The sequence below is a fragment of the Lithobates pipiens genome, unplaced genomic scaffold (genome assembly GCF_037356315.1).
Source record: "Lithobates pipiens isolate NorthernLeopardFrog02 unplaced genomic scaffold, aLitPip1_a1.2 Scaffold_1, whole genome shotgun sequence".
NCBI lineage: Eukaryota > Metazoa > Chordata > Amphibia > Anura > Ranidae > Lithobates > Lithobates pipiens.
Window position 1 is genome coordinate 5,311,041 of NW_027507685.1, and position 14,264 is coordinate 5,325,304.

General features: G+C 41.4%; 1 protein-coding gene across 3 annotated transcripts in view; it reads right to left on the reverse strand.

The window, feature by feature from the left end:
* ARHGEF9 (Cdc42 guanine nucleotide exchange factor 9) overlaps positions 1-14,264 on the reverse strand; it is a 659,595-nt gene that overhangs the window by 48,581 nt on the left and 596,750 nt on the right. For all 3 annotated transcript variants that reach the window (XM_077475005.1, XM_077475175.1, XM_077475090.1), the window contains one exon: positions 12,280-12,411. In XM_077475005.1, coding sequence (XP_077331131.1) covers positions 12,280-12,411 — 132 coding nt within the window. The remainder of the gene's footprint in view (positions 1-12,279; positions 12,412-14,264) is intronic.

The following is a 14,264-nucleotide window of genomic DNA, read 5'->3' on the forward strand; positions in this document are numbered from 1 at the left end:
TTCCTGCAAATAGGGACTAGAATCCATTTCTTCCCCTAGTAAAAGCAGCACACAGTTAACACACAAATACTGGCTAGCCACACAGTTAAAGAGGAAGTAAAGGCAACATTTTTTTTTTTTTTAAAAGCACACCCTGTAAGGCAAAGGCATAATGAGCTAGTATGCATAGCATACTAGCTCATTATGAATAACTTACCTGAGAACGAAGCCCCCGAAGCGGTCCTCCGTCTTCCTCTTCGCCGCTGCCATGGATCCCGGCGCAATGACGTCTCTCCCACGCATGCGCACGGGAGCCGACACTCGCGGCATATCGCCGCGATCTGCGGCCTGCCCCAGTGCGCCTGCGCGCCGCTGTCTACGGCGCATGCCTTCGGGTAAATATCTCCTAAACCGTATAGGTTTAGGAGATATTTCTTGGACCTACAGGTAAGCCTTAATCTAGGCTTACCTGTAGGTCAAAGTTGGCTGTAAGGGCTTACAACCACTTTAACCCCTTGATCGCCCTACATGTTTACCCCCTTCCCAGCCAGTGTCATGAGTGCAGTGACAGTGTATGTTTTTAGCATTGATCACTGTATTAGTGTCACTGGTTCCAGTCAAAGTGTCAGTTAGTGTCAGAATGTCTGCTGCAATATTGCAGTCCCACTAAAAATCACTGATCACCACCATTACTAGTAGAAAAAAAAATCTATAAATATATCCCATAGTTTTAAATGCTATAACGTTCACGTAAACCAATAAATATACTCTTATTGGGATTTTTTTTTTTTTTTACCAAAAAGATGTAGCAGAATACATATTGGCCTTAAATTATGAAGAGGTTAGATTTATTAAATGTTTTTATTGGATGTGTTTTATAGCAGAAAGTAAAAAATATATATTTTTTTGTTTTTATTAAATGGTCTGTCTTTTTTTTGTTTGTAGTGAAAAAAAAAAATGCAGTGGTGATCAAATACTACCAAAAGAAAGCTCAATTTGTGGGAAAAAAGGACATTTGGGTACAGTATCGCATGACTGTTCAATTTTAAGTTAAAGTAACGCAGTGCCGTATTGCAAAAAATGGCCTGGTCGTGAAGGGGGGCGAGCGTAAATCTCCCAGAGGTCAAGTGGTTAAGTACTCTGGCTGCAGCTGGGTCTACAACATACAGTGGTGTGAAAAAGTGTTTGCCCCCTTCCTCATTTCCTGTTCCTTTGCATGTTTGTCACACTTAAGTGTTTCGGAACATCAAACCAATTTAAACAATAGTCAAGGACAACACAAGTAAACACAAAATGCAATTTGTAAATGAAGGTGTTTATTATTAAAGGTGAAAAAAAATCCAAACCATCATGGCCCTGTGTGAAAAAGTGATTGCCCCCTAAACCTAATAACTGGTTGGGCCACCCTTAGCAGCAACAACTGCAACCAAGCGTTTGCGATAATGTGCAATGAGGCTTTTACAGCGTCCTGGAGGAATTTTGGCCCACTCATCTTTGCAGAATTGTCCTAATTCAGTTACATTAGAGGGTTTTCGAGCATGAACGGCCTTTTTAAGGTCATACCACAACATCTCAATAGGATTCAGGTCAGGACTTTGGCTAGGCCACTCCAAAGTCTTCATTTTGTTTTTCTTCAGCCATTCGGTGGTGGACTTGCTGGTGTGTTTAGGATCATTGTCCTGCTGCAGAACCCAAGTTCGTTTCAGCTTGAGTACACGAACAGATGGTCGGACATTCTCCTTCAGGATCTCTTGGTAGACAGCAGAATTCATAGTTCCTTTTATCACGGCAAGTCTTCCAGGTCCTGAAGCAGCAAAACAGCCCCAGACCATCACACTACCACCACCATATTTTACTGTTGGTATAATGTTCTTTTTATGAAATGCAGTGTTCCTTCTACGCCAGATATACTTGGACACACACCTTCCAAAGAGTTCCACTTTTGTCTCATCGGTCCACAGAATGTTGTCCCAAAAGTCTTGGGGATCATCAAGATGTGTTGTGGAGAAATTGAGACGAGCTTTGATGTTCTTTTTGCTCAGCAGTGGTTTTCTCCTTGGAACTCTGCCATGCAGGCCATTTTTGCCCAGTCTTTTCCTGATGGTGGAGGCATGAACGCTGACCTTAACTGAGGCAAGTGAGGCCTGCAGTTCCTTGGACGTTGTTGTGGGGTCTTTTGTGACCTCTTGGATGAGTCGTCGCTGCGCTCTTGGGGTAATTTTGGGCGGCCGGCCACTCCTGGGAAGGTTCACCACTGTTCCATGTCTTCGCCATTTGTGGATAATGGCTCTCACTGTGGTTCGCTGGATTCCCAAAGCTTTGGAAATGGCTTTATAACCCTTTCCAGACTGATAGATCTCAATTACTTTCTTTCTCAATTGTTCCTGAATTTCTTTGGGTCTCGGCATGATGTGTAGCTTTTAAGGATCTTCTGGTGGACCTTACTGTGTCAAGCAGCTCCTATTTAAGTGATGCCTTGATTGTGAACAGGTGTGGCAATAATCAGGCCTGGGTGTGGCTAGAGAAATTGAACTCAGGTGTGGACAACCACAGTTATAGTATGTTTTAACAAGGGGGGCAATCACTTTTTCACACAGGGCCATGATGGTTTGGATTTTTTTTCACCTTTAATAATAAACACCTTCATTTACAAATTGCATTTTGTGTTTACTTGTGTTGTCCTTGACTATTGTTTAAATTGGTTTGATGTTCTGAAACACTTAAGTGTGACAAACATGCAAAGGAACAGGAAATGAGGAAGGGGGCAAACACTTTTTCACACCACTGTATAACCTCTTGAAAAAGCTGCTGCAGATATGACTCTTACCAGTCAAAATGTTGCTGGACACATGGCTGAGCCCTTCCTGTTTTGGTTGAAAACAACAGGAAAACAGAGATGGGAAACTACATTGTAACCATGTAGTTCCATTAGAAAGAACAACAGACTGAATTATACTGTATATACTCGATACTGTATAAACAGCATGCTAACACTTTGGGGGTACAAAGAGAGAGTACAAAATCTCTCTGCTTAGAAACCAATCAGCTTCCAGTTTTTTTGGCAAAACGTAACCACATCAATACCGGGCCTATTCTGGCACTCCTCTCCTACACGTAAAAAGCATAATTTGTTTGCTAGAAAATTACTCAGAACCCCCAAACATTATATATATATATATATATATATATATATATATATATATTTAGCAGACACCCTAGGGAATAAAATGGCGGTCATTGCAACGTTTGGTTTTGCACAGTATTTTGCGCAACAATTTTTCAAACGCATTTTCTTTGGAAAAAAAAAAGTTTCATGATTTAAAGCGGGATTCCGCTCTTTTTTTTTTTTTCTTACCTGTGTCACAGGTGGGCGAGTGCTACCTTCGATTAGCATCCACGTCCGGAGTTTTTTTGACCCCCGGCGCGACGATTCTTTTCCTCAGGATGACTTATAAAAAACTGCTCTGGCGTTTTCCATTTTAAGTGTGGGCGTCTGAAGCCCACAGGCATTTACTTCCTGTATATGATGACGCTCGGCTCCCAGCATGCTCCGCTCCATCTTGCACATGCTCAGTGATAGCAGTGACCAGCAATGAAAAAGTTTGTGGTTACCATCACAACGGGCGGCGTCCCGGAAGTTCCCGCCCCGTTGTCAAGGCAACGAAAACAACACAGGACAGAGCCCTCGTCACGTGACCGGCGTCCTAACGAAATCTCGCGAGATTTCGCAATTTCATTGTCCCTCATGGATTCTTGGGAAATAGCTTAGAAATTTCCCAGGGACCATTGCGAGGACAATAACCACGCCTACTCCCACGGGAGGACAACCCGGAAGTCAGCAGAAACATCAGAAATAAAAGGTAAGTAAAGAATATTTTTTTTTTCAGGGTTCATTTAGGTAAGTATGCTATCTGGTGAATTTAATAACATGAAGTTTCATTTTTAGGTACCAAACCGCTTTAAAAAATAAAACAGTAAAGTTAGCCCAATTTTTTTGTATAATGTGAAAGATGATGTTACGCCGAGTAAATAGATACCTAACATGTCACGCTTTAAAATTGCGCACACTCATGGAATGACGCCAAACTTCAGTACTTAAAAATCTAAATCTTAATCTTAATTTAAAAAGGCGACACTTTAACATTTTTTACAGGTTACATATTGAGAGTTACAGAGGAGGTCTAGAGCTAGAATTGTTGCTTGCGCTCTAACGCACGTGGCGATACCTCACGTGTAGTTTTAATGGGCGTTTACATATGTGGGCGGGACTAACGTGTGCGTTTGCTTCTGAGCGCGAGCTACTGGGGACAGGGGCGTTTAAAAAAAACTAATTTTTTTATTTTATTTTTTATTTTTTGATCACTTTTTTTCCTATTACAAGGAATGTAAACATCCCTTGTAATAGGAATCTATGTGACAGGTCCTCTTTATGGAGAGATATGGGATCAGTAAGACCCCACATCTCTCCTCCAGGCTGGAAAGCATGAGAGCGTGAAAAAAATGTCACCGATCCCATACTGACAGCCGTGATCGCGGCTTTGTTTACTTCCGGGAACCCCGGGGGGCCTCTGACGGTCACAGAGATGACTGGTGACCATCTGGTCACTGGAAATCTCTATCGTCATCATCCGGTGCTGGACGATTCTTTCTCCGGGTCTCCGATGGCACGGGAGAGCCCGGAGAAGCACCGGATGGCGGCGGGAGGGGGGGGGGTTGTCCCCTCCCATCGCCTGTAAAAACGATCAAGTGGCGGAACTGCCGCTATGATCGTTCTTATGGTGCACAGAATCGCCGGCTGAAAAAAAGGATATCTGAATGATGAATGTGGCTTCTAGCATCATTCAGATATTCCCACTGAAAGTCCAGGACGTCATATGGCGGCGGTGGGCAGGAAGTGGGTAATTGAATAAATTGAAGCTAGGAGCTGATTGGCTATCATGCACACCTGCACCAGATTTTGCACTCTTCAGTCTGTCTCTACTGCCACTTTTCCTGTTTTACCATAGCGCCATCAGCTGGTTACATTGAGTGTTTTTCTGAGCTAATTTGTACTCCAGTTTCTATTTATCTGCATATATTGTGTACCTCTATTCCAGTCCCTGTGATATTTGTATTGATAACCAAGTCCCTTAACCCAAAAAGTCCTCAAAAACCCATAAACAGCAATATTTCTTATTAAATGAATAGTGCCTTCAAGTTGTCTTGACTTACCACACCAAAACCCCTTTATTCATTTAAATTAATTTTCAAATCACTATGTGGAATTCTATATTAAATCATCCATATTGTGCTTTCCTTTTTATAAACAGTGCTTAAGGAAAAATAAATGCGCTAGCTGAACTACATATTACTTTCTACTACAATCTGTTTAAATAGTAGTAATGAATGGAACACTGCATGTTGCTCACCAAGCATTACAGGCTTTATATAGCGTAGGTGTAATTAATGGGGTTCATATCTGCCTTAATGGTGCATTGTGGAATGCTGGCATAAACGTTAAGAATGTTTATCTGATAATTACTAACACAATAATGCTGCTTTAGCCGTTTAATCCCATAATGTTTCCTTTATAGTCTTTAAGGTATTTGATATTACAAAGAAATATAAGACATAAACTGTACAGTATATTGGAATGAAATAAATAAGTGTAGAGTAAAATATAGGATTATTATTTTTATTTCTTGAAATAATCGTTAAGTCTGTTATATAACATGTTGCTTTGTAAAGTATGGGCTTAAAGCACAGTTTCAAAATAATAAGAATAAAATGCTAACAACTTACTGTGAAGGAAAGTGTCCATACACAATAGGACATGTGCTCTATTTTAAAAGGTGTACAGTGCATCCGGAATGTATTCACAGCGCTTAACTTTTTCCACGTTTACACAGTTACAGCCTTATTCCAAAATGGATTAAATTCAATATATACTGTATATATATTTTTTTAATTCTACAAACAAATCCCCATAACGACAACGTGAAAGACGTTTTTTGAAATCTTTGCAAATTTATTAAAAAAAAAAAAAACGGAAAAAAAAAAATCACATGTACATAAGTATTCACAGCCTTTGCTCAATACTTTTGGTGAAGCACCTTTGTCATCTATTACAGCCTCAAGTCTTTTTGAATATGATGCTACAAGCTGGGCACACCTATTTTTGGGCAGTTTCTCCCATTCTTCTTTGCAGGACCTCTCAAGGTCCATCGGGTTGGATGGGGTCCGTCTGTGCACAGCCATTTACAGATCTCTCCAGAGATGTTCAATTGGGTTTTCGTCTGGGCTCTGACTGGGTCACTCAAGGAAATTCACAGAGTTGTCCTGTAGCCACTCCTTTTTTATCTTGGCTGTGTTTTTAGGATTGTTGTCCTGTTGGAAGATGAACCTTCGCCTCCAGTCTGAGGTCCAGAGCGCTCTGGAGCACGTTTTCATCAAGAATGTCTCTGTACATTGCTGCATTCATCTTTCCTTCGATCCTGACTAGTCTCCCAGTTCCTGCCGCTAAAAAACATCCCCACAGAATGATGCTGCCATCATCATGCTTCACTATGGTATTGGCCAGGTGATGAGTGATGCCTGGTTTCCTCCAGACATGGTGCTTGCCATTCAGGGCAAAGAGTTCAATCTTTGCTTCATCAAACCAGAGAATTTTGTCTCTCATGGTCTGAGAGTCCTTCTGGTACCTTTTGGCAAACTCCAGGTGGGCTGTCATGTGCCTTTCACAGAGGAGTGCCTTCTGTCTGACCACTTTACCATATAGGCCTGATTAATGGAGTGCTGCAGAGATGGTTGTTCTTCTGGAGGGTTCTCCTCTCTCCACTGAGAAACACTGGAACTCTGTCAGAGTGACCATGGGGTTCTTGCTCACCTCCCTCACTAAAGCCCTTCTCCCCCGATCGCTCAGTTTTGGCCAGGCAGCCCACTCTAGGAACAGTCATGGTGCTTCCAAACTTCTTTCATTTATGGATGATAGAGGCCACTGTGCTCATTGGGACCTTCAATGCTGCAGAATTTTTTTGTACCCTTCCCCAGATCTGTTCCCCACCACGAGGTCTACAGACAATTCCTTTGACTTCATGGCTTGGTTTGAGCTCTGACATGCACTGTTAAAGTGGAAGTAAACTCCCCTATCGTTTTCAGCCAAGGAAGCTGCCATCTTTGCCTCTGTTTAATCTTCAACTGCTATGGTGCTGCCCATGTGATTCGTTATGACATCAGCCATTGGATGGTTTGATCGTTTGGCTGAGAGCACAGCCAATGTGCAGTTAGCATTCCCGGCATGCCTTTTTTTTTTAACTGTTTAAATCCATGGGTTTACTTCCACTTTAACTGTGGGACCTTATGTAGACAGGTGTGTGCCTTTCCAAATCATGTCCAATCAACTGAATATACCACAGGCGGACTCCAATCAAGTTGTAGAAACATATCAAGAATGATCGGTGGAAACAGGATGCACTTGAGCTCAATTTTGAGTGTCATGACAAAAGCTGTGAGCACTATGTACATGTGATTTTTTAATTTATTTAAAAAATAAACTTGCAAAGATTTTAAACAAACTTCTTTGACATTGTCAATATGGGGTATTGTTTGTAGAATTTTGAGGAAAATAATGAATTTATGCTATGAGGAAGGCTCCGGCCGAAACACGTTAGTACACGTTAGATGTCGCACTGCTGTTAGTGCTCAATAAAGATTTAAGAAGAAGCAATCGAGTTGCCAGCATTTCTTGTTATTTTGATGTTTATGGGACACAACAAGCCTGAGCACCGTTATTTAGCTCATCATTCTACAATCATGCGGTAGAGCTTGGGTGAGTTTTTGTCTACAAAATAATAAATTTAATCCATTTTGGAATAAGGCTGTAACATAACTAAATGTGGAAAAAGCGAAGCACTGTGAATACTTTCCAGATGCACTGTAGCTGTACTATCTTGTAGGGAAGATCTAGAAAGGTGAACTTTGACTAAGAAGTTCCCTGAAAAGTGTACCCTTTGTCTTGAATTTCCCAAGAAAAATATATTTTCACTTGCTGATATGTAACAATACCTAGTTGCTTTTCTTTTTGTAGGTTCATTATTGAATAGCTGCAGTGTGTAATCATCTGAGGCATATCGAACCCACTCCTGCCTCTGATGACTGCTAGTCTCAGGACACTTGACTGTGATGTTTACTGATGGGCTTGCTGGAGGGGAAGATATACTGGGGACATGCAATGCCAGGACCTTCTTGCACATACTTATTTTCCATTGGAAGCCCTGGTTCACACTGCTGTGATTTGACATGTCAAATTGCATGTCAAATCGGAGGCAATTGCTGGCAATGGAACCGTCATAATGGGTACGACGCTGCATTTGATGCGCCACACCGATTTCAAAAAGTGGTTTCTGTACTACTTTTGCGATTTTGGGCTGCGATTTCCATTGACATCTGTGCAGAAACCTGCACAGATATCTCTGAAATCACATCCAAAATCGGGACTGACACGCGGAAGTGAAATTGTGCGAGTTCAGCTGATCCTTCCCTAACGCATGCCACGATGACGGTGAGGCATGGATCTGAGGGGTATCTGCATCTCTAAATCTATCCATTTAAATGGCCTAATGTTTCTGTCAAAGAATTTTTATGCTCTGTATATTTTGTAATAAATGTATATTTTATTATTATTGTCAGGGTTGGGCTCAGCCCTTCCTTCTCTGAGCTGGGCGCTCAGCTGTTGGCTAATTGCCAGCTCCCATCTCTCTCCGCAGTTACTCAGCTGTTGTTGATATCCTGCTCATCAGTCCTGCCTACTTAAGCTGTCCAGTCCAGAGGAGCTCTGCCTTTGCCTTGGTCAACATCACAAGAACATCTCCTGCGATCCTGTTTAAAGACTTGCTTTGCTGACATCCCTTCTGGCTCTGGATCCTGCTTGCTTTTCCACTACTTTGATCCCTGACCTCTGGCTTGGCTGATTATCTGTTCCCGTTACTGAACTTTGGCTATGTTTTGACTATGTTTGTTGTTGTGTTATAGTGTCTACAAACTATGGGAAAGATTTATGCCATTTTTATTTATTGTACTAGTAATGGTGGTGATCTGCGATTTTTTTTTCAGATCCTCATAGTTCTTTGCCATGAGGTGCCATGTTGAACTTCCAGTGACCAGTCAGAGAGTAAGAGCGATAACACAAAATGTAACACACCTGCTCCCCATTCACACCTGAGACCTTGTAACACAAAGCCCTTGTACACACGGTCGGAGATTCCGACAACCAAATCCGTCGGATTTTGTCCGACGGATTTTAGCCAAAACTGTTGCATACACACGGTCGGACAAAGTTGTCGGAAAATCCGACGTGATGACGTTATTTCGTTACGACGGGACTACGTTCACGCTAGTAGCCAATAGCTTTGGTGTAGGAATTTGATCTGAGCATGCGTGGCACTTTGTCCGATCTGAGCATTTTGTCGGAAAATTTTACCAACAAGTTGGAAAACTTGGTCCGTCGGATACTCCGAAGGAAACAGTCCGGTGTAGACCACACATAGTCGGAATATCCGACAAAACAGTCCGATCGGACACATTCCGTCGGAATCTCCGACCTTGTGTACAAGGGATAACGAGTCACATGACACCGGGGAGGGAAAATGGCTAATTTGGACATTTTCACTTAGGGGTGTACTCACTTCTGTTGCCAGCAATTTAGACATTAATGGCTGTGTGTTGAGTTATTTTGAGGGGACAACAAATTTACACTGTTATACAAGCTGTACACTCACTACTTTACATTGTAGACAAGTCTCATTTCTTCAGTGTTGTCACATGAAAAGATATAATAGAATATTTACAAAAATGTGAGGGGTGTACTCACTTTTGTGAGATACTGTATTTAAAAGGAAGCATCATAGAAATACATGACAATGCATTATATTGCATGCACAGGATCTCAGCCTGCAGTTCATATTCACCGAGCTATCAGATTCTAAAGATGCCCATGACTTGTAAAATCTTGAATGAACATTCATATGATAATTCCTATTAGTAGATTTAATGACTTGTTGAATGTCATTGAAAAGTACTTCCTTACATCACTTACAAGAAACTCTTGTTTTTGTCATTCAGTTTTGGAGTAAACGCACTTTCCCAAACAAAAACGTAATTCACTGTAAGAAATTTGTTCATTTGAAAAACATTTTCCACCCTTCTTCCTCAAATTTTCTCATCGCTGCAGTTAAAAAAACATGTCAATTTGACCTCACTAGCAATTAGAAAAGCCAACGCTCTTTTGGCCCTACTTTTCCCGGGGATCACAGGAGTGCACTTTTTTTGCACTTGTATGTGTTTGATGTGTTTGTGCATTAAGTCTACTTCACTTACCCATTCCAGACTCTGGAGAGATCCTGACTTTAAAGCGGAACTTCAATCATTTTTTCATTTTTCCATCTATTAAAGCAGAGCTCCATCCTAAAGTGGAACTTCCGCTCATCGGAACCCCCCCCCCCCCCCTCCTGTGCCACAATTGGCACCTTTCAGAGGGGAGGGGGGTGCAGATACCTGTATGATACAGGTATTTTCACCCATTTCCGGGCATGGATAGCCGCAGAATCTGTGGGTATTTACGCCACTTCCTGTCCCTTCCCCGCTGTCTGCTGGGAAACACACGAGTCCCAGAGACAGCAAGGACCGTCTGTATTGCGCAGCGTGACTCGCGCATGCGCAGTAGGGAACCCGGGAAGTGAAGCCGCAAGCTTGTTGTTTTAACTTTGGATAGTAAAATATTTTTTTCTGCCAGTAAATACCTAATACAGCCCACTTGCTGTTTCTTGTCTGGCAATTAGCCTGGGCTTATGACATCATGCACAGTTCTCTGTCTCACTCTCGCAAGGGAAGGGGGGTGAGTCATAAAAGGGCCAGTGAGAGCTGCAAGGCTGCAGAACTGGAGGTGTGTCTGTGTAAATCCAGGAAGTGAACAGGCAGCAGCTGAAGCTGCCCACAGTTAAAATGGTTGCAGTCAGACTTAGTGGAGGGAGATTTCTGCAGCATATTTGGCAAGTACAGAATCACAGTATATATAACATAAAATATATAAAATAATATGCAAAGTGGTTGGAGGGGAGCTTCAGAATGGCAAAGATGTCAGTGAGCACCGGAGGGGTAAAGCAGAGAGTCGGCAACTGACAGTCAACGGCTCTCTGTTCACTGAAGACCGAGAACTGAGTGATCAGCGGTCTTTGATTGCTCAGTTCTTGGTGCAGAGGCCGCAGGGAACAGATGCAACATCAGATGGATGATGGAAGTCAGCAGAGCTTCTGCTTCAGCTCTGGAGCAATTGCACTTGCAGAGTGTAGCTGCAATTTGCAAAGTGCACAGTCTATTTGCCTTTAGTAAATCAACAAATAAGTGTCAGCATGCCAGCTGCAGACTTTTTTTCTGGTAAATATCTATGTGTATTGATGTTCACCATTTGCTGTAACCTCTGCCTAGATCTTCTTCCCTGTTTCAGTAAAGGTTTACATAGTGCCAGTGGTTTAGAATCTGCTTTGGTCTGGCTGAATGAACTGTGGGGTTGGATCTTGTGCATGTATGATAACATATTGATATGTCTTTATTTGATTCTTCTTTTTCAGTTATTTGTATTACTAATGTAAAAAAAAAAATATTTGTTCTTTTTCTTGGGGACACCCAATTGGTAGTTCTAGCACCTGCATTTATGTAATTAAAGGGGTTGTAAACCCTCATGTTTTTTCACCTTAATGCATTTAATGCATTAATTAAGGTGAAAACCCTTCTGTAGTGCTGCAGCCCCCCATTTTACTTACCTGAACGCTGTCTTTCTCTAGCTGGTGTCTTGTGTCCTGATTGGATAGATTGATAGCAGCACAGCCATTGATTGCTGTCAATCAAATCCAATGATGTTGGGGGGCGGGGCCGAGTCCTGCTTTCTGTGCGAATACACGCAAAAGCAGGACTCAGGCATGCGCCCGCACGAGTGTCCACCAAGCAGAGCGCTTCTCCAACGTGGACTCCCGATACGGGGAGGAGCTACCAGTGCCGCTGGGGGACCCCTGGAGAGGTAGATCGGGGCCACTCTGTGCAAAACGAACTGCACAGTGGAAGTAAGTATGACATGTTTGTTATTTAAAAAAACAGGGTTTAAAACCCCATAACCCTTTATGTATTGATATTGTGATTAGGTATGCATTATCTTATTTTTGTTTAACTAATATTTTTAGTGCCACATGCGATGGCCTTAAAATAATATAGAAAACGACATTAGCTTCTATCGGTCACATGATTTGCAGACACATATTTGGAAACTTTCACCTTTTTACAGAGAACCAACTGGTGATCAAATAGGAAGAACACTCTCTGTTGCTGGCGTCCATACGGCTGGTAGACCCACTGCATCTCTCCAGTGTAGATAAGTTCGGAACTTCTGTCCAGGATATCATCTCCCTGTAAAATGCAGATACAGGTTACCTGAGAGTAAATCAATCCACATTTTAGCCCAATTCACATTGTGCATATTTTCCACCGGAAACAGATTTTTCATATATGGGTGAATGGTACCAAGCATTTTTCTGCTCCCCACATTGCTATTTTTGTTTTTAATACATTTATCATGTGATTTTTATGGACTGTCATACATCCAAATATTTTCAATAAACCGTTACTGGTTGTATTTCACCTTGAGAGGTGTTTTTTATGCTTTTCCCCCCTATGGTGAATTTCCATGAGATATTTGGTGCCAAGTTCTACAGCTATCCACGGCTCTGAAGGCTTATCTACCCCCCTCAATCGGAAACCATAAGGGATTCAAGACGAGGAACTCTGAGGTGAATTACCATCCGGCTGGCTATACCTGGGTTTGTTTTATCTGAGCCCTCCATAAGCTTTTATGACACACTACTATACGGTGGATGTGTCCAACCTATCCGGTAAGAGTATTCACCTTCAATAATTACTTTGTAATCTGATTCCAAGAGTTTCTGAGGCCTGAGATGGTTGGGAGTTTCAACTTCATGAATGCCATTTGAGATTTTCATATGTTCCACGATGAGACGCATTCCATTTTGAAGTTTTGGTGGACTGGTTTCACGACTGTGAACATCCCCTTGGGACTCTGGTGGATCATAGTTCATTATTGTTTACCCGTTTTTGTACACATACACTTATTTTATATAATTGCCTTTTAGCGCTGCACTTAATTTATTCATTTCACTTTAAACTTGGTTTGTTTGTGTGCTAGCAGTTTGGTTGTGTTTACTCACAGGTGTTTTTTCGTTTATGTTTTTTATGTTTGTATGTAAATTTATTGTTCACTATTTTCTACATATATTGTTTGGATTAGCGTGGTGTCTTCCCCTTTATATAACTTTATATTGACAGTCGAAGATGTTTAGTTTATATAAATTAGTGCAGCGCTTAAAGGCACCTATCTCAATAGGTGAAAAAAATGTGTATATCTGAAAAACAAACGAGTCCCTGTTGATGACTTAGAGGTCGAAACGCATAGGGCCAGCAGTTGTTTGCTCCCCACATTGCAATTATTTTTGTTTTTATGTATCACGTGATTTTATATTTTTTTAAGTTCTGTCTATCAGAATTTTTTCAATAAACCATCATTGGTTGTATTTCACCATGCGAGGCGTTTTTTTATGTTTTGTCCCTTTTATGGTGAACCTTTACGAGACTTCTGGCACCAAGTTCTACAGCAATTTATGGTACGGAAACTCTATTCATCTTCCCCATCTGGATACCGTAAGGAATCCCAAGAAGAAAATACCATCTGGCCGGTGTACTGGGGTGAGAGGCTGGAGCCCCCCCATAAGCTCGTAAGACACACTACTATATGGTGGATGTGTCCAACCTATCTGGTAAGAGTATCTACCTTCTCTACTTGCCTATAATCTACTTTTAAGAAGCTTTGAAGTCTGAGAACGTGACAAGATACTTAGCCTTGATTGCCATCTGAGGACTTTAACAAAGCTCTAGATGCACCGGAGTGATTAATTTTGGGACTGCTCTTAAATATTTTGTGGACTCATTCATTCACTCGTTTGTTTTTCAGATATACACATTTTTTTCACCTATTGAGGTGCACTAATTTATATATGTTAATGTGAACTTGGTTTGTTTGTGTGCTAGCAGCTGGTCTGTGTTCCTCACAGAAATTTTGTAGTTTCACTACTTTTTGTCACTTTTTGTTTTACTTTTGAAATAGCGCTGTGTTTTTCCCTTTTTTTTGAAGATGTTTAGTTAGCATCTTCTTCTACTATCAATTCTGTGGTGGAAGAAATTAGTTATAA